Source organism: Apus apus, chromosome 6 (genome assembly GCF_020740795.1).
Source record: "Apus apus isolate bApuApu2 chromosome 6, bApuApu2.pri.cur, whole genome shotgun sequence".
NCBI lineage: Eukaryota > Metazoa > Chordata > Aves > Apodiformes > Apodidae > Apus > Apus apus.
The window spans coordinates 11596683-11617795 of NC_067287.1; the positions used below are offsets into that span (position 1 = coordinate 11596683).

At 41.7% G+C, this 21113-nt stretch overlaps 1 protein-coding gene across 1 annotated transcript in view; it reads right to left on the reverse strand.

Moving 5' to 3' along the window:
- PDIA5 (protein disulfide isomerase family A member 5) overlaps nucleotides 1–21113 on the reverse strand; it is a 99823-nt gene that overhangs the window by 5510 nt on the left and 73200 nt on the right. Inside the window, exon 15 of the mRNA XM_051623583.1 lies at nucleotides 5843–5913. Within this exon, the coding sequence (XP_051479543.1) occupies nucleotides 5843–5913 (71 nt within the window). The remainder of the gene's footprint in view (nucleotides 1–5842; nucleotides 5914–21113) is intronic.

Sequence of the window (21113 nt, forward strand, 5' to 3'; positions counted from 1 at the left end):
TCAGTTATATTAACTTCAGACAGCTGAACTCTGAGACATACCAGAATTTCAGCAAACAGCACCAATGACCTTTGTTCTGTTCATGTTTTCATGGATGCGAGTATTAAACTTGGAGGCAGAGGCCACTCCAGAACTTTTCAGTTAGGGTGAATTACTTCATTACTATACTGAAAGGCTGCACATAAAAAGATGCAGCCCACTAAAAGAAAGGCTTTGCTTGAGTCCTGGCTCAGGTGAGCAGTGATACACTGCAGAGAGATTTTCCTCCGATTCTCAGTCTTCTTGGTACTGACCAGTTTTTCTGAATCACTAAAGGGAAACTGAGTCAGGAAAACTAACAACCTAAAAAGCTTCTACCAAAATGTGTTTAAATACTTATGAAAAATATTACTCTCAGAAATTATCTTCATATTCAACTACCAGCAACAAGTTACATGGAAATTCACTGAAAAGTATAGGTTAGCAGGATCTATATGCTTTGCTGGTAAAAACACAAACTTGATTCAAACTGGAAATTTCAGACAGATTAAGCATAAAACAACTCTGATATATGTCCAGGAGCAAAGGCATTTGCCATCACCTCTAACAAATTCCCTCTCATCAAGGAGGGGAAAAAAACCTTTCAAAATCGGTGAGAGCAAGAAATTCTCCTATTGCTGGTGTAATATATGTGTGTGTGTATATATATTTATATATATGTCCACTATGGAAAAACCCAGCATAACAGCTTTCAGAAGACAAGACTGATGTTATGGAGATCTTAAGATTGTTAGGGGCTAGAATGTATTTATTGTGATTTTCTAACTTTTCCCCTAACCAGAGGGAAAAATTCACTGAAAAAACATTTCAGGAAGAAAAAAACCTAAGTGCTATGTCTGCACTGCTTTAGATATTGACAATACATCATAACATACAAGTTCTCTCTCCAGAGGCAATGCTGTTCAGGTTTATCACTATCCTGTTCAGTAGCTGTAGCAGAAATAGAATAGTTATCAAATAAAATGATAGTCAATCAGAGACTGTGGACCCCGGAGGAAGTTCTTTGGAGTACATCCAGCTTTCTCATGTTATTGGTAGTTCCTCACAACTGGTATGCAGCTTATAATTAATACCAGGTTATATGCATAACAATTATGCATAATAATAACAACAATAAAATACCAGGTTAGTATGCTTTTCTTCTTTATTCCACAGTCAGTATTGTTTAACACAACTCTAGCAACATTTGGGACTGGAAAATATCTTTATCTGAAAAGGGAAATCCCACAGCAATGCTTCATGGTTTTACCAAAGAAGAAGGAGCTTAACTACAGTTGCAAACTTAACTCCACATGGCATTAGAGCGTGTGTATGACCAGCTCTGACCAGCTCTTAAAATGGGAAAATCAAACATGGCATATTGTTCAGATGAAGTGGTCTGATCATGAACACTGAGCTGTTGTAAGAATCTGAACGTTTCATTTAGGTGCTTAAATAGAAGTGGAGCTATGCTGAAAATGTGACCATTGGTCTCCATGTACCTCAACTCTAATAGAAGGATGATACCCTATTTTTTTTACTGTGTGTTAGAAGGTAAAGGAAGTACAAGCAGTATCATCTAATCATACATCAAGAATCACAGTTCCCTTCCAACCAAATTTCAAAACAACTTTTTCTCTAGAGGCACCTTGCAGGTAAGGAACACAATTACATCCAGTGGATCAAATAGACGTGTAGAGAATTGAAAGCAGGATCCCTTGACCTTCCAGGCAAGTCCTCCTTTCTATTCTTAAACTTCTTCATTTTAACAGTTTGTCTCCCAGTCACCATACGACTGTATGGTAAAAGTACCCCCTGCAATCCTAGTTGCTCTCCTGTTAAAAAATGTACTGCCACACACTGGTTTATTGATTCAAGGAAATAAATCTCTGCTGGAGCTAATATTGACTTTTGTTATGAAAATGGAAGTGAATAACTAACTGAATATTGATTTAAGGGAGGAATGATATATGGTAAGGTTAAAAAAAGTTAAAATAAAAGTAAAACTGCAACATGGAAAAGAATGCTTCCAAGCAACATTTTTAAAGTATAGTCAATTCCAGACAACAACTACCTGATTATTAGGAAAAAAAGTCTGTTGCTGCCAAAAGTGGATCCTAACAGCAGTTATGAGCTGGCCTCCTAAAGCTTGTTCGAATTCAGCTGCTGTTCTCAATTTGAAAGGCCGTGCAAATGGAAGATTCATTATGAGCTGCCCTGATGTGCCATAGCAGCATTACCAGAGCTGCAATTCATCAGCTGTTCTCAAAGCAGGCCTGTTTGCAAAGGGAAGACTCATTAGTAGGCACCATGATGTATAGTGCTAGCATCACCATATTTAGTGAGTCTAATTAAAAAGACATTCAACACATGCTTTTTAAGCAAACAGGGATCAAATTCTTGGCCAAACTAAAATATTAACTCATTTGGATAACTGTACAGTGATTTGGTTGGTATAATGATTTTAAACCATGGCTCACAATACACACTGGGGACTCGACCAGTTTCACTGGTCTTGCAGGCCCCTGCAAGCATCCCAACTCAGCCCATCACCTGCACCATTTCCAGCAATCTCTGCCACAGCTGTTTCTCTACAAATTCATTGGAACTCAGCTGCACTGCTCTGATTTAGGTCATTGCACTTGTACAGGGACAGTCTTCTGTGAAAATGGAGAGGACTGGTCTAATAGCTGCCCCTTTGAGGGAGGTCCAGGAATTTGTTACTGGTCAGCTGTGAGGAGTCAAGAGGCTTCCTTCAGCAAATCCAAGCTGGAGCATTACAAATCAGTTCCTCCAAGCTGAACTTTATCATCAGCCAAAAGGCAGAATGCAGATTTTTTTAAGATTCAGCTGGTGTCCTTTCAAGACTTTCTGGAGTAGTTAGTGAACATGCCATCCTGCTCCTCAATCTGTTCAGCAAACTGACAATCCTTACACTTGCATTTTCTGATGTACACCGGTCATTGCCAACACTTAAGTTGTGGAGCACAGGCCAAAGGCTTTCCCCTGGCAGCTGCATGCAAAGAACACAGTGCCCCAAGGCAAGAATGCTCCAGATGGTGCTTTTTTTTTTATTTCCTCCCCCACCCCGTCACTGAATAACTAAATTAACTGAATAACTGAAAGCAATATGTTAATTGCTTCACTGGACTAGCCTCTCCACTGACCTGGTCTCACTGGCACTGACTTTCTCCAGGTACATGGAAAAACACAGAGGCTCTGGTTCATGAGTTACACCCAGAGCCCTGTTTTGCATTAGCCACACAACTGCCCTAAGCAAGCGAGCAGGCTTGGGATTTCTGCTCAAACCACCAGCAGTGATGTGGCCAACAAGAACTGACATTTGGGGCCAACGTTTCGAGCGCTGCATTTTTAAACTCCAGCTCCTGCAGTGCAGATGATGAAAAAGTACACAGCATTACACAGAGCCCCAGGGGAGGGGTTTTTTTGCGCCAAAACCACCCCCTACAGTGAAACTGCAGAGCCGAAGATACATATTTAAACACTTCAAGCTTTGCTCATTTCCAAAATTCCAATGTAAAGACTCAAAGTCTCCCAAAGGATACCTTTTTAAGATACCATTTATATACAATTCAAGACTAGAATGTTTTTTGATTGCTTTTCAGCTCCTGCAGAATTAAATGCTTAATTAAAGGACCACCCCTATCAAAGATACAGTTTAAATGCTACTATACTCTGTTACAGTGAAAAAACCTTTCTCCATGGGGGGAAAAAGACACTACTACAGACTAAAAATGAAAATTGGTAATTTTTCCCTGTTTTTGAAAGAAGAAATACTTATTCCCTCTTAAGCAATAATTTTACAGAAGTTTGCAACCCGACAGAACTATGAATTAGCCAAAATTTGAAGCCTCAGCCCCATCTGAAACATGGGAATACGCCCAGTGCTGCCTGTGGGAACAGCCATGTGCCATTCTTAAGTCTTAAACAGATTTATTTTCTTTTCCGCAAGGGTACAAACTGGCAGCAAGAAGCACCTTGGCAGGTTATGGCTGTACACAATTAAATAGGTTCCCCAGATAATCAATTCCTGGCACTTTCATAAGTCACTAGGGTGGAATAACATTGTTTTCCCTAACTGCACACACCTCTTTGAAACTGTACCAGCCTTAATATTCCCTACTGGCTCTCCTGTTCCAACTCATTACATTTTATACCTCCTTACTTCAGCCTTAAACTGAAGTCAAGAGTTGCATCCGTCAATCACCACTCTGCTCTTGGAGTCCTCTCGTAACCTGCAGTCTGAACCAAAAGCTTCACAAGGCTGCGTTTACCACCACCACCGTGTCCAACAAGCTGTGCCCTGGTTCAGATTGCTTGTTAATACATCCTGGGGCTCTAATAAGCAAGTTTCACATTGTTTGGTACATTTGCTTCACCTCCTCTGACTGAAATGTTAATGAGTTCAGGAAAGAGAGGCTTCTTTGGGAACTACCAGAAAAGTGGGAAAACTAGGATACTTTCTCAGAGATTCTGGAAACAAGTAAGTATAGAAAAAGCATCTGAGCAGACAAATTTCCAGCAGCCTAAATCTTCTGTGTGCCAGAGTGATGTACTTCTAATTTTATGCAGTTACTGACACAAGAACGTTTTGTTTCTTGTCAATCTGATGCACCTTCTGTGAGTTACAAACAGAGGAGAGGAAAATTAAAAAAACAAACATGTCAATTTCCTCTGCTACAGTAGCAGGAAAATTAATAGGAGTATAACTGTTACAAAATGCCCTCTTCATTTATAATAGAATATAGAATAGATTATATTTCAGTTGGAAGGGACCTAAAACTGTCATCTACTCCAACTGCCTGACCAGTTCAGGGCTGACCAAAAGTTAAAACATGTTGTTAAGAGCATTGTCCAAATGCCTCTTTACACTGACAGCCTTGGGGCATCAATCACTTCTCTAGGAAACCTGTTCCAGTGTTTGAGCACCCCCGTGGAAATAAATGCTTCCTGATATCCAGTCTAAAGCTCCCCTGATACAGCTTTGAACCATTCCCACACGTCCTGTCACTGAATACTAGGGAGAAGAGATCAGCACCCCCCACTCCACTTCCCCTCCTCAGGAAGCTGTGGAGGCCAATTTTCCTATTAATTTGCCAACTCTTTTCCATGCCACACACACCTAAACACAAAGCAATCTTGAAGTTAGAACAAATTCAGAGATCAGAATAAAATATAGGTCACTAAAAGATAATAAGCAGGTTTCTACCTAGTTATTTGGTTAAATCTGGTGGCTCACGTGTTTTTTTTTTAATCCCAGATACACATTCACTCAGTTAAAATGGTTCAGCTGATGCCAGGAAATTAACTGGTGTGCTTGAGCCCTCAGATATATTTTCAAGCATGAGGGTCCTAGAAGGGCCTGACACCCTGGATTCAAGTCAGCCTACTTACAGCAATATATCACACTTATGATATGCAAGCAAAGATGAGTTACATGATTGAGGTCTTCAGGACTGCCACAAAACATGCACCACCAACAGCTGACAAAAGTTGAAGGGGGATGGAGATGATTAAAACTATCCTTTATTAATCTCTCAATGAGAAAGAATGTGTTTTGCTTCACAGAACTGTTACAGAAAGAATTAAACAGAAAAGACATCAAAATAAGGAAAACAGAATAGGTTAGAAGTGTAACTCAGTGTGATCAAAAAAGACACATCCCCTAAGATGCAGATAGATTTCCATTAGTGTAACAGCAATTTTACCTAGAAGCCCATCACCTTATCAGCAAACAAATCTATACATTTCAAGTGGTGGAAAACATGCTTAAATATCTCAGAAATAATTAACAGCAAGTTACCTTTCGATCCTCTTTGAAGACTTCAGCCGCAGTTGTGAAATGCGGAATGGCATTTTTACAGTGGGGACACCCTGTTGGACACAGGAAGAGAAAAACAGCATAAACATTAGCTGTAAATATGGTACAGGGACAAGCTCAAGATAAAAGGTGAATTAGTGGAAAATTTGTTTTAAAATAATTCTAGACGAGTTCTCCAGTTTGTGAAAAGTGGGACAAGGCATCTGTAGACCATTTGTCCGCTACATGAACTTAAGCACATGTTTAAATCCCTCTGACTCCAAGCAGTTGGTGTGTACTTTCAGTTAAGTGACATCCCATACAGGGACCATGGTGCAGGGGGAGGCCTTTCTCTATCACCTGTCCTTTAAGAGCACTGAAAGATCACCAGGCACAAACCAACAAAATGTTTCCCTGCTGTTGTACCTCTCTGTAGACATTACCACATGGGTTACTGCTGCTGTTGGCACACATATAAGCTACATTTGGACAAAGAAATTAAGATGGTGCAGCTGTGAACAGGAGGAGATTGAAATTTGGAAAGGAAGTTGTTGGATGAAAAACTCCATACTGAAGATGAAGGAGAGTGTTTAGAAGTGTCTGGGAACTGCCTGTGTTAGGGCCAATCTGTGGGGTTCACAAGGGAGGGGAAGAGGAGCAATTCCAACAGGCCACACGTCTTTCTTTCACATATGGAGAATACATGTCCAGTCCTGGGTTAGGATGACTGCTGCTGGCCTTACTGAAGACTTCCTCATGTGCACCACAAAAAAAGCAACCCCAGAAGAGTTTTCCAGACACAGCACACAAGAACCCTGCAGCTTTGTGTGGGAGATGGGCTGATACTTGTTTGTACCACCGCAGCATTGAAAATAGGTCCATTCATTCCTTGCTTAAACATACACTCAATCTACTCAAGCATTTCAGAAGAAGCCACAGAAAGGGAACAAGAACTGCTTTTGAGTCAGGAGCCAGATGTGAGCACTCTTAATTCAGAAGCAACGTTTATTGTCTATGACTAATAGAAACAAATCTCAAAATATCAATACTAAGTAAAGCTTTGAAAAGGAATGTACCTGCCTACGTGTAACAAATGGAATATTGTGTCCAGTTCTGGGCCCCTCAGTTCAAGGACAGGGAACTGCTTGAAAGAGTCCAGCGCAGAGCCACAAAGATGATGGAATGGAACATCTTCCTTATGAGGAAAGGCTGAGGGAGCTGGGCCTCTTTAGCTTGGAGGAGACTGATGGGTGACCTCACCAATGTTTACAAATATGTTAAGGGTGAGTGTTGGGAGGATAGAGCCAGGCTTTTTACAGTGATGTCCAGTGATAGGACTAGGGGCAATGGGTGCAAACTGGAGCATAGGAGGTGCCATGTAAACATCAGAAGAAACTTCTTTACTGTGAGAAAGACAGAGCCCTGGAACAGGCTGCCCAGAGAGGTTGTGGAGTCTCCTTCGCTGAAGACATTCAAAACCCGCCTGGACAAGTTCCTGTGTGATGTGCTCTAGGTGATCCTGCTCTGGCAGGGGGGTTGGAGTAGATGGTCTTTCAAAGTCCCTTCCAAACCCTAAGACTGTGTGATTCTGTGTGAAATAACTTTTTTCAAACCTAGCATAAAGAGATGTTTCCCAAGCAAAGACTCAGGACACTATTTTGTGCTCAGATGCAGAGAAAAAAGGAAATGGACACACTTCTGTCAAGCCTGCATAATGCTAGGGAAAAAAAGGGTTAATCTCATTATTATTTCTGGATAGGAACAGAACAGAGCACAGATGAGTTGCTCACAAGCTCCAACTCTTTATGCTACTGTTGATCATCATTGTAAAATACTGGTAAACAAGTGGCTGTGTTACTTCAAAGCCCGTACGGAACAAATGCCCTCTTAGGAGGCTTGCAGCCACCCTCTCATAAATTGCACTCACTCTTTGAGCTGACAAGAAAAACAGTACCTGTGAATAAACACTGCACGTCCCTTTTTACAAAGGTAAGGTTGCTGCACATCCCTCTCCAGCAAACAACAATTTCATAGAATCATAGAATGTCTTGGGTTGGAAGGGACCTCTAAAGGTCATCTAGTCCAACCCCCCTACAATAAGCAGGAACATTGCTTACATGCCCTGCTTTGAATTTCAGAGTGTTGGTTTTTTTTCTTCAGAATGGGATTTTGAAAGCACTGCAATAACATACACATGTATAACTACAAGGAGAGTCTATGCAGTAGACTATGCAGTATGTCTTCTTTTTCCCTTCTACTAATACACTTATGATACATCAGGCAATAATGTTTCCCACCTCAGAAGTACTGAACCTTCAGAGGATAAGGCATTTGGAGAGCCCCTCTCTTTAAGCCCCCACTAAAGTTGCAGCACACAAGAGCTTTCCATGAGCAAGAGAACCAGAACATGGTTCAACAAATAACAAGCATATTCTTTCAGACACAGAAGAGTCCAATGATTATTAATAATGCAAGCTGCTGTTTTGCAGGGGCCAACAGATAGCTGGTAAGAAAACAGCCCAAGTGGCTTTCTAGCTGGTGGATGCTCAGAGAAGCATCTGCACCTGCTCGATGTCCCTTCCACCTTAGTGAGTCACTACTGCATGTGCTGCTGCATGGCATTCAATAGGTGGCATCAAGAAGGGCTTCTAGTGTGGTACTCAGAAAAGATGCAAATCTTATAAGGCCAAAAGAGAGCACCCAATTACTTAGGCAATTATGGCATTTTTTGAAAAGGTAGGCAAAACCAAATACGCTTTGAGGTTACAGTCAAAAACAACACATAAGATAGGAGCACCATGTAATTCAAAACAACTGGCAAAGGAACACGGCTTTTATTTCCTTTTCTTTATGATCTTCTCATCTTCCCACTCTCACATCAAATGACAAAAAGTTACCTTCATTTACTGATCTGAAGCTCCATCCCTCCTCCTCTCATTTCTTCTTCTCTCTCATCCCTCCATTCTTTACTGCACTGTGCTTGCAAAACTGAAACACAACCATATGGCTTTTGGCAGCACTGACTCCAAGTCCAGTAGGCATTTTGTTAGCCTTGGACATCCATCCATGGAACAGATGTGAATGCTACACTGAATTCCCAAGGAGTTTCAAGGAGTTACAGAAAAAGGGGGAAGGAGCACATCATATGGAATAGCAGAACTTCATCTGTTACAACTTAGAAGGATTGCCAAATACAGCAAACACTTGGAAGTCACCCAACCCAGTCATTCTATTTAAAGCACACATGCCAAAAAAAATGAAAGCAGAGGCTGATGTCTTCATTTTGACAGACAGAAAACTTGTTCTCCCCATTCCCTCTTCGTGCTCACTATCACAATTTTATTTTAAGTGTTAACACTATCTTCCAGATTTCAAAATGCAAAGAAAGGAAATGTACTGAGCACTGCACATGAGGATAGGAAGTGTGCAGGCTCCTCACACGGCATTTTCCAGATGGGCTGCAAAGCAAAGAGATTACACTAGCGGCATCTGAAGGTGTGGGTCAAGAATCAAAAGGTCTTGTGACTTCTTAGAAGCATTTATAGGACAGTAAGCCATTATGGACTCAAGTATTGGGAAGATTAATTCCATCTCATTTTAGTTTAATAATCTGGGTGCTACGCTAGGCACCCAGGCTTCCAACAAGGCCAAGAGGTGGACTTTCAATTGAGCAGCATTGGAAGTAGCACTTCTGGGAGCAGATCCTGCTAATGTAGTTGTAGGGCTTTGCTTTGCCCATTTTCTTTCTGCGTTTTTACATCATTGTCAAATTTGATCTCAACAGGGTTAACAGCAGATGTGAACTGAACAGTAATTTCCTGTGCCTGACTTGAGAAATCTGAAAGAAATCTGCTCCAGGAACATCCAGCTTTTCCACAGGTTCCCAGCACTGGAGCTCAAAACCTCTAATTGCTTTTGCAAATCTCATGCCAACATCATTTCCTAATGCAGAAAGACACTTGCATCACCTGGCAGGAAAGGAGGAGAGCTTAACATCTAATGCACATGTGGTAGCATGTGTTAAGGCCATTCTCCATTCCCAATCAGCAGATGATACAGCTTTATTACAGCTCTGGCCAGATGTTCTCACCCCTCTGTGCTCAAAATTTTGCACTCTGGAGGCCCCCACACACAGCCTGTGGTGGCATCTCCTCAGCCTGACTGCTGAAGCCTGCCAGGGTATGGCTGCCTGCTTAGACCATAGGTCCATGGATTCCTAGGAGAACACACCTGCAATAGGGTTTTTAGTCCTCTTTGCCTTTGCATTACAAATGAAGATTTTTACATGAACGCAGTATTTTCTACAGGTTGTTTTTTTTTCCTCCCCATTCATGTTGCAAATTTGGTAAGGGCTGGGAAGGCAGACTGCAGTACAGTCACAGCAGGTACTCTCACATTCCTCACTTTGAAAACCAAGTAGTTCTTGACTGATCCAGTACAAGAAAAACATGGGTTTTGTGCATAAAAATTCAAGAGGAATAGCTGATGAACAGCAGACGAGAGAAATCAAGTAAGAAAACAGGCTTCATTCAGCCCATTAGCACTGAGGGGCTAGAGAGGGAGTCAGATTAAATCTCCTCTAATTAGAGAAGCATTTTAAGGAAAGCTAGTGGGTCCTTTGGGAGATGAAGTGATGTATAGCACAGCTTACTTTCCATGGATTGAATTAACTGATAGCAGAAGCAATTGCATGGTAGAGCATGGATGTCTTTGAGGAAAGAATAAATGAGCCAGCATTGGTTTGGGCACAGAAAGGTGTTGGAGAGGCCAGCACTGAAGCTGGCTTCATCCTCAAGGAAACACTGGTTTGAGTACTCTGAAGAAATAAAGAACTAGAAGGGGTGAGCTGGATGTGGTTTCCAACATGATGCCACAAAACATTTGTATGTATGATGTAGACCAAAGCTATCTCATGGGGAAACAGAAAAACTTACTAAGTGCTCACATCACCTTGCAAACTCTTATTTATTTTTTTTAAAACAAGAAGCAGACTGAGGAAAAAACATTATCAACTCATTTGTCAGGTATGGTAAGAAAGACAAAACTGATGTTAAAAACCAAGTTCACACTGCCCCAAACGTAAGAGCAGTCAAGCATATGTTGTGGTAGCAATGCAATAAATCCACAGAAATTATAGTCTCAATTCAGAATTGTAAACATTTCCCATAATTGCAAAGTCCCATAGGATGCAGAAGGGATGCAAAGAGGATTTCAAAGCAATGGAACAACCACGTGAATAACCTTCATATCTTTATTACACTGGAATAGATAATTTTTCGTTGGACAGGGTCTCCTTTTTCAACCTAGTGAATTGTTTAGAGATGACAGGAAGTCAAAAGAAAAACTCAGAGATTCTTAAAACTTCAGTGTACAAATGTATTAGGACCAGATGGTAACTATAATGTTGTTTCCAGAGTATCACATGAAACAGATGCACCCTGTTGGACAACAGTCACCTTATTACATTCAAAACAAAATTATGTGAAATTTTCAGAATTGCCTAAAGGGACCAAGTTCTCCTTCCAAAACACACAGGTTTCTACTTGCTTAAATATAAAAAATGTACTTTAAGTTATTTCACATTAATTTGAAACTACAAAGTCCAGTGATATGATATAGTATAACCTCTCTACAGCTGAACAGTACAAGGTTAATTCAGTTTCCTTAGAAGAGTGAAAGCTGTATTAGCATAGCACACAGAAGAAAGGTGAAGCAGTTTTTAATGAATATAAATCAAAAGCTAACAATTTGTACAAAATAGATAAATGAAGCAAATGGACATCAAAGAAGTATCTACAGTCAGCAGAGGCAATAATGATGTTTAAGTACATAAGGGGCTTTAAATGTATTGGAAGCAAAAGAAAACCAAACAATACTAGCAATATAACTTGGAAAGAAAATGATGGAGTTGTCACAAGGAACTTCACTGAATATATAAATTAAAATATTAAGTAGGTGTGGAGAGGGCCTGTATGCTTGGCACTTCCAAAATGCTGTTTGAAGTTCTGGGTCCACAAATCAAGAATGAGTTCAAACTGGTGGCAGCTCAGGAGACTCATAAGAAAAACAACAGGACTGGAAGGTGCAGGAAGGAGTCATGGCAAAGGGAGTCAGGGAGCTCAGTGTGTCAATAGCTTAAATCCAAAGATTAAGAAGTGATAGAAATTGAGAGAAGTCAGTCTAGTTTCATCATAATGAGCTATTCAAGCTGGGTGCCAAAGGCCAAGTAACCTCCAGAGCTTGCTACGTGCTGAAACCCATCAAACTCAGACCTGAAATTCACGTTCTCCACCACTAGTCATTTTCAGTCTGAAAGGCACTGTTTTTTAAAAAAGATGCTTTCACTCAGTGGTTCTCCATCTGATCACGCAGCAGCCTGTCCTTGACTCACATCATTGAGCTGAAACCACTACAGAGGTGATATGGTCGTGCTGTCCTTGGATCACCCTCTCCCAAGTAGCCAAGGACTGCAGTGTGCCATCCCCACAGGTCAGGTGAGGACAGCAACCACTGTTGACCCTAACCTGAGCATCCCACCCAAACGACCTTACACTTTTTGCTCACCATTAATACAGAATTACGTATAATCCCACCCATGTTGTTTCTGTGTGAACTTTTAGCATCTTGTACATAATAAAATCTGATAAATAAAGTAACAAAGTGGTGTGTACACATTTCATATGAAATGTTTCAAAGAGATAGTTAAAACATGCATACATTTTATGTTGTAGACTGTTTCCATATCAAATATACTAACTTAAACTCTGAGTATTTTCACAGTGAAGGCCTGGCCAACTCCTTAAGAGAAGATCTGAAAGCCTGATGATTTGTGGGATCATGGCATTTGTGCTGTCTGTGCTCTGTCCCCAGCATGAGGAGCTCCCACTCCCCCTTCAGCCCCCAGCTTCCTTTAGTTCCTCTCAATGGATGATCTCAAACACTTTAACTGGTATCAATTAATTACTCTTCAAATTGTCCCTAAGAGAGACAGACGTGATCATCCCCCTCTGTCATTACACTCAAGGTTAAATGGAGTCAGGAAGAGGTTAAGTGACTCTCAGGGTTCACAATCCTGCCTGGCAGGGAACAGGGTTGCAAGGTGCTGACTCCATTCATTCAACTGCAAAACCATCAGGGGCTCAGAGGGCTCAGCATGTGGAAAGACGGAGCCCTCGGCGTGCAAAGCGCAGAGCAGGGAATGACTTTCCAATTCCCCATCCCTGCTTGAAATCATCACTGTCTAAATAACAGGGGTAGATACTGCCCTCCGTTATTGGTTTTTAAATGACTGCAATTCTAAGCAAGAGAAAGCAGCACACTGCACAGCTATCAAAGCAAACCCGGGAGCTTGTAAGCTGCAGAGTAAAGCAAAGCCTGTTTCCACTTCAAGAATTCCACATGATTAACTAGAAATAAAACAAGAATATTACTTGGTCAATCAAGGAAAGACAAGCCACAGACAGTAATTGCACAGATAAGAGCTGAAAATGGGTATACTGCTTAAACCAACACAATTCATGTAGCTACAGAAGTCACTGAATCCACAGGCAGATCTGAGAAAGGCATTTGGAGATGTTACTGAAAGGTTAATTTGCTTTTGTCCTACCAGTAGAGAACTGGAGGGCCTTTAAATTGAATATCTAGAACCAAAGCCCTTTTTATGACATGACCTGACACATAGCATAATCATATTTCCAAGACACGAGATATTAGTAATTGAAAGCAGGGGGATTTGTCCTTTGAGTATAAAAAGGTCACAAGGTTTTCAGTTAAGCATCAGGTCAAACAGGGCTTGCCTCACTACTCTAAACAACAACAAGCAACCTATTACCAATTTCACAGCCTACTGGTGGGCTTTGTTGTCCTTTTTTTTTTTTCCAAGCTATCTGAACTGTTATTTTGTAGCACTTTGGGAGTATAAGGAGAAGATAAGGGATACAGAAAACAAATCTTAGGAAACCACAGTGTTAGACATGAACAATTGCAACAGCAGGAACAAACTCATTGAAAAGGCCAAACTGCAAAGGTGAAAAGAGGAGAAAGACTCTGCACAAAACTGCTGGACTGTTTTATGCACTACAAAAGGCAAGGATACAACCAACTGCAGCGAATTACAAATGACATGGCAGCACCTGGCATTTGACAATAGCAATTGTTTAAGATGGGAAGCTGTACAGCCAGCCACCTCTGGACAGAAAGGGTTAAAGACCAATAGTTACATCCAGAACAGAACTGAAGTGTCAGCTCCAGCAGACCTGGATTTTCCAGATAAACTGTGTCACTGGCCTGCATAGCACAAAAGGAGCTGGTAATAGGGGTTAACCAGGTCAACATCAGCCGTGGTTAACTGCAAACATAGTTAAAGAGCAAGCAAAGTAATTCTGCCACCTAACATGCCAGTGGATGCAACCCATAATCAGAGGATAAACTGCTCTGAGTTAGCAGCAGTCCAGCAGAGTGCTGGGAGAGGCACCACTGCATTACACCAGCGCTGAGTGAGGCTCTAAAGCAGTCCCTGTTAGGATAATGTTGCATCACCAGAAAAAGCATCTGTATTCTTGGAAATGGGTTTGATAGCAATGCATAAGGATGGGTGGCACATTTGCAGTTAGATGTCTCCTAATGTACCCCCCACAAACTTTATGATGCATTGCACCAACACACAGCCCTGTGTCTGAAGGGAGAGAATTTCACAGGGCAAGGGCATGTACTTCCCTCCTCTTCCCCTCCTCAAGAGCCTGAGCACTTCACACCAATTCCAGCAGCTGTAACATTTTAGGGTTACAACAGATTTACAGCACGAGTGCTGTTTTACAGAACAAAAGGAGCTGGATCGCCTCCACGAATTGAAGTTTAATGCCACAGCTCCACCACAGCCACCTCTGAGCACTTCCACCACAGCCATGCACAGTCTGTGAAGTGTCTCAGCAACTGAGTTGAGAACAGTTAAAACTGTTCTGTCAGTGTTAATTAATATCCTCGACACAAGCAGTGGGGCTAAGAGCAATTCTAACAGCCTGATTGCAGAGACCACTCTATAAATCCATCCTTTATCAAAACCAGCCTGTTAAGGGGCTCTGTGGCATCAGCACTATTTACACCATCAGGAATGCACCTCACTAGCACAAGCCTGTAGCAAAAGCACCACTAACGCACAAAACCAGTCAGCAGCAGAGCTAACATATCAAAATTCTGCAGTGCCAGCCCACGCAGGATTTAAAACCTCATTATCAGAAGGTCCAGACCTCACTTTTGCCTCAGTCAACAACCAGAAAATCTTTCCTGCAAGGGTTTTTGCCTTGAAATGGATTCTTTCTGTTCAGCATGTTTTTAGTAATTTTTTGATAGCTTAAGCTTCATTTACAAACACACACATTTTGTTCAGGCTCTTTGATACAGACTTCTAATGAAAAATTAACAAGATGTGCTTGCAAGTGATGGGAAAACCTCGTGGTGGGAGGCAATCTGAGGCCACCGTGGGACACAGAATTCATCCGTGCTTCTGTTTTGCTCCATGCAACTGGATCCATTAACTCAACTGTTGAGTATTTTAGGCCCCCCTTTGCATCCTTCATGCAGAACTACACCACCCAGGCCTGCTCAGCACCAGCCATCCCATGCCCAGCAGCCACAGGCTGAGCCCTCATGGCCAGTCAAAGTTGCCCTGCTTTGTTGCAGCAGCCTGGCTTAGCTGGAACATAGCATTATCTCACCAAACCTTGCCATGCAAAGGCTGAGATAGGGTGCAATCAGCCTTGTCCCAGCTTACTTCCAAGAATGGGAGGGAGGAAAAAGAAACATTATTGCCTTCTTAGGAATAGCTTTTTGATGACAGCTTGGGTCCCTGAGCAAACTATCAGGGCTGGAGGAGCAGATTGGCGCTGGCTGCTAGCATTAATAGCCAAAACACAGTCTGCACCCACTGTACACTGTGCAATCCATTCTGGCAAGGACTCTCAGCTAAGTGCTTTTTCTGCTGCATATTCCTCAGTGCATAACTTGGACAGAAGAATCCAGTTTTTATGGTGAAAGCAGAGAGAAGAAGCATACCAAGATACCAGCATACCAGCCTGTGGGTGAAACTAACGCAAATTTTCTTTAGCTCTCAGCATTTCATACACTGCTGAGGCAACACACAGGGATGGGCATGATTTAGACAGAACTGAAAAAAAACGTGTGTTCCCTATTTGATTTCTTACTGCTGAAGAAATCCCCATCTGATTTCTTGCTTCTTACTGATGGCCAGGAGGTGATGCATCAAACAAGGATGATGTTGAGATTAATGCTTGATTTGGAAACTAAAGAACTTTTTTGTTTTACACTAGAACAATACCCAGGTATCATCTCCCACTAACAGGTTAGAACAACACCCAGCCTTTCAATGCCTCAAACACCTTCTGTGATTTTATCAGGTGCAACACAGATTAAGCATCACTCATTCACTTCCATCCCTGAAAGAAAAACCTTACAAAAAATTTAAGTGAAGAGCTAAGGAGGTTGACATCCCTTAATTGCACATCCTCTGGTCACAGCACAGCCACTTACTCAATACAAAAATAACTCATTAAAACAATTCGCAGTATGATTTATTTATGGGTGTTCTTTGGGTAACCCCTGTGGGTTAGCCTTAATCAGAAAATAACCTTTTCCAGTTGACAAAAATAATTTCCAGCAAAGTGAAAGTTTCACTGCTGAACAGGGAACTGGAAATCAGCTCCCAGCACAGTATTTATTAAAAATACCCATTCTGCAAACCTTGTTGAGTCCCACAAACTGAAGCCATTTGGCAAGTTAATAACATTGGCAACTGCTGCCCTTATAAACCACTAAAAGGGTCCATTTCCCCCCTGTTATTTCTCATTGCTGCTGTAAGTCGTTGTTTTCTAAGAATACTTATTACCTGGTGTTTTTACAAAAGCAGGATATGAATGAATTTGCTCAATACAGCACCCTTCCACTGAAAGTGACTGACCTAAGTGCTGCTTGTCACCACCTCCTCCCCCACATCTGGACCTATTATTACTGGTCTATTATATGTAATTCCTGTTCCTAACCCAGTTGAGTAATTTGTAGTCTCTTTGGAGGCAGCAATCTTAATAAAAAAATGATATGAATGTGTTTTCATGTGTTAATGTCTCATTCTTATGATCCACAAGTGGACAGCTTCTGTTTCTGAGCAAGAGTTAGTAGGGGGTATTATTAACTCTTTTCTATTTGCAGAAAATCAGAACTCTAAAAAAAACCACAACAAAACCAAAATCAACCAACCAAGAAAAACCCCTTCAAAACAAAACAAAAAAACAACCATGTATTTCAGACTCCAGTGTTATTATTCCTAGAAACACAGCTCTGCTGTTGTTAGAAGGCACTTCTGGAGACCATCTAGTCCAACTCCTCTTCTCAACAGAGTCAACTACAGCAGGTTGTTCAGCACTGTGTCCAGTTGGGTTTTGAATATCTCCAAGGATGGAGACCCCACATCATCTCTGGTCAACCTGTTCAAGTGTTTAACCCCCCCCACAGAAAAAAATCACCCAAGTTTCCTCTTATGTTTAAACAAAATTTCCTATGTTTCAATTTGTGTCCACTGTCTCTTGTCCTGTCCCTGGGCACTGCAGAGAAGAGTCTGGCTCTGTCTTCTTTATCCCCCTTGGTAGCCCAAAACTGGACACAGCAATACAATTGTGCCTCCCCAGTGCTGAATGGAGGGGAAGGATCAGCTCCCTTGACGTGCTGGTGATGCTCTGCCTAACACAAGTGAGGACGCCCATCTATGGAGTCTGTGTCCCCAGAAAAGACCTAGTATAAGTTTGAGAAAGCACTGCCTAAGAACAGCTAAAACTTGATGGTCACATCACCAAATTATGACATCAGAAAGGCATATTAAATCCCAGGGATGAACAAGGCAGAAGAGGAAACCATGTGAATTTTAGTTAGAGAATGTGATGGTCATTAATTTGGTATGGGTCTTTGCAATGGCTCAACAAGAAACTCCACGTAGGATACAAAGGGCTTCTCCAGACAGAAGTTTGGTTTAAAAACACAATACACTCCTGAAGAACTATCTGTATTTTCCTGTTTAATTGAAAAATACTTACTTAGCTTCAAGCACATTTTTTTCTCCTTAATTAATTAGTAATACAGCAAAAATGTCTCCAACTGAAAAGAAATGTTATTTACTGGAACTCTGTTGCCCTTTGTGATTCTCACAACTCATCGCAACCAACTGCTTCTACTTTGCACAGTTTTCAGTGCTATAGTAGGAGGAGGTTAAATGCATTGGCAAAGTCAAATCTCAATTATCTGGGATAATGGAGCAGAAAGAGCACATTAAAGTAAAAATGCAGATAAAACACGTTCAGATAAGCTATATGAACAAACAGTGAGGACATAAGAGAAAGAAGAAAGAAGAGTCAATGTGTTGATCCCAGAAGAGGCACTGGTGCAAGCTGGTCAGTCCTGGATGCAGTATTTAATGCAGTGACTCTTGAATGAGCTCTGGACACAGACCATAGACATGCAGCTATTGTACTTCTGGCCACAGCTGGTTAAGCACTGCAGTCTAACTGGGCTAGGCTCAATCTGTTCCTGTCCATTTGGCTCATTTCCTGATTTGGTCCACATTCCCCCAAATCCTGGTCATACACATACCAGCCTACACATGTACACCATACCTCACTCAGACCAGTTGTCTCCTCTCCCCATTTCTGAACAAAGGACAAGCAATTACAAAAGAAAACTTGGGAGTAGTTGATGGTATTCAGTACTCCAAGGAGAGTTTATGTCTATAGAGGTAATATAGACACAGATCCCATAAACCCTCCCAAAACACCTCTCAAATGCTGATGCAATACCTTCAATGCTCCTCAAACCCTCGTGGCAGTCTGCAGGACACAACACATACCTGAGGCATCATGCTTCACTTCAGCAGGCTGTATCATTGTTGTTCTCTTATTTTAGACATTTTCAAAGAATGCCAGGCTGGAAGGGACCTCAAGGATCATCTGGTCCAACCTTTCTAGGTACTACTATAGTCTATATGAGATGGCTCAGCACCCTGTCCAGCTGAGACTTAAAACTGTCCAATGTGAAGGAATCTACCACTTCCCTTGGGAGACTATTCCAATATTGGACTGTCCTCATGGTGAAAAGCTTACCTCTTGTGTCCAGTCAGAATCTCCAGAGAAGCAACTGGTGTCCATTACCTCCTTGTCTTTTCCATGTGACTCCTTCAAAACAGGGAGTCTTCATCTTCTTGGTAGCCACCCTTTAAGTACTGGAACATGGAAATAAGGTCTCCCTGGAGCCTTCTTTTCTGAAGGCTGAACAAACCAGTTCCCTCAGCCTCTCTTCATATGGCAGGTCCTCCTGTTGATCATTCTTGTGGCACTTCTCTGGACCCGCTCCAGCCTGCCCACATCCTTTTTGTAGAGCAGGGACCAAAACTGAATACAATACTCCAGGTGTGGTCTCCCAAGCATCAAGTAGAGCAGGAAGGTGACTTCTTTATCTCTGCTGGTGTTGCCCTTGTTGATGCAGCCCAGCATCCTTTGGGCTTTCTTTACAGCACACTGTTCACTCATGTTGAGCCTGTTATCCACCAAGACCCCCAGGCTGCTTTCCACAGGGCTGCTCTCCAGCCAGGTGGATCCCAGTCTGAACTGCACTCCTGGGTTATGTGTTCCCAGGTGCAAGACCTCATACTTCTCCCCATACTTCTCATTTTTGCCCCTAGTCAGTCCTGTGGATCTGCCTCCACTGCTGCCCCAAATCAGTCACAACAGTGCAGAGATGCCACTGAGAAGGAATGGGAAATCAAGAACATTACTCTCTCAAGGTGTCACATCCACAGGAGTGTATTTTTTCCCCAGCAACTTCAAGAGGTTTGATTCTGATTCTCAGTCCTTAAAATATTCCACCGGCACCAGGAGTAACCTTTATGCTTCAGCCACATTCAGGGTGATGGAGTAATGAGTTTCCCATCTTTTCTATGTGGATGTAGCAGCTTTCTCCTCTGGAGCTAAATCACTGTGAAGCACTGTTCAGCACCATTAAAGCACCCTTCAGCTCAGTCCAGAGTTATTGGCATAGCAGCAGATTGATGGTTCTCCTATAGGTATTAAATAATTTGGACTGCAAGCTGCCACAGAAAAGCCAGATCTCACTTTAATTTTCACGTAAGATATAAATCTGTGGCCTTTGCCTAAAGGTTTGTCACTCTAGCTGAAAGCTTTACAAAGGTCTGAATATTCAATTTCCTGCTTTGAATTCTTTTGACAGCTGAGAGATACATTTCTTAGCATAAATATTTATATATAAACATACTTTATATATGCATGTATACACGCTCCCCCAGTCTTAAAATATCTCAGCATATGTGTAAGTGTAACAAACACTGTCACAGAGTCACAAGTAACTAGAGTAACATACTGTGAGTCTGAACTGACCTAAGATGTGGATCTGAATAGAAAGGGAAAATTATTTTAGATAACGCAGCCTGGCAATTTTAGCAGTGTTCCTCCTGCACTAAAATAAGGAAGTTAAGCCTAATTGGCAATGTAAGCTCCAAGAGGTCTCAAGATTGTGAAAATGGTAAACAAAAGCTAATCTATCAAATTTAGCAGGAGGCACATTATCACTGCAGAAAAATAGCATTGTTTGTACCGTTCTATCGCATTAATGATTATTTCACAGAAACCAGAGATTGAAAATACTCATCTGCTGCTTTCCCCTTCACCCAAAAAAGGGCAGGCTCATTGCCTTCCCTTTGTGTGCCTACTTTCTGCTTTGCACACAGACACTTTCAAATTTAGAGAGAACAAATCTGACAAATCAGACACAGTGCATGACCCACATACTGACAACACAACAGCAACACTGATTGTCTTAGGAGCCATGGAAAGGCCAGAACTGGTTCCCGTTAACACCTCTCTGTCCTGTATATAGGTGGTCTCATGCAGCACTGTATCCAAAACAGTGGAAGAAGAACGTTTCTGAAGGGCAGCTTCAAAGGACCCAACAGTCTTACATCATGCAAGCATTGCTTTTACAACCTGGTCATACAGACAGGGACAGAGTGATCATTATTCACCCCTCCTGGTGTAAGGGTACGAGTCAACCTACAAACAACAGTATCGTAATTAGCCCATCAGGCAAATTGCCTCATGCTCTCAGCCCTGAGAGATACATACTCACTGCACACAGTGTCTCTGCTTTAAACATGGCCTTAAAAAGACCAAGAATTGAAGTGCCATAAAAAGATGCAGGAAAAAAA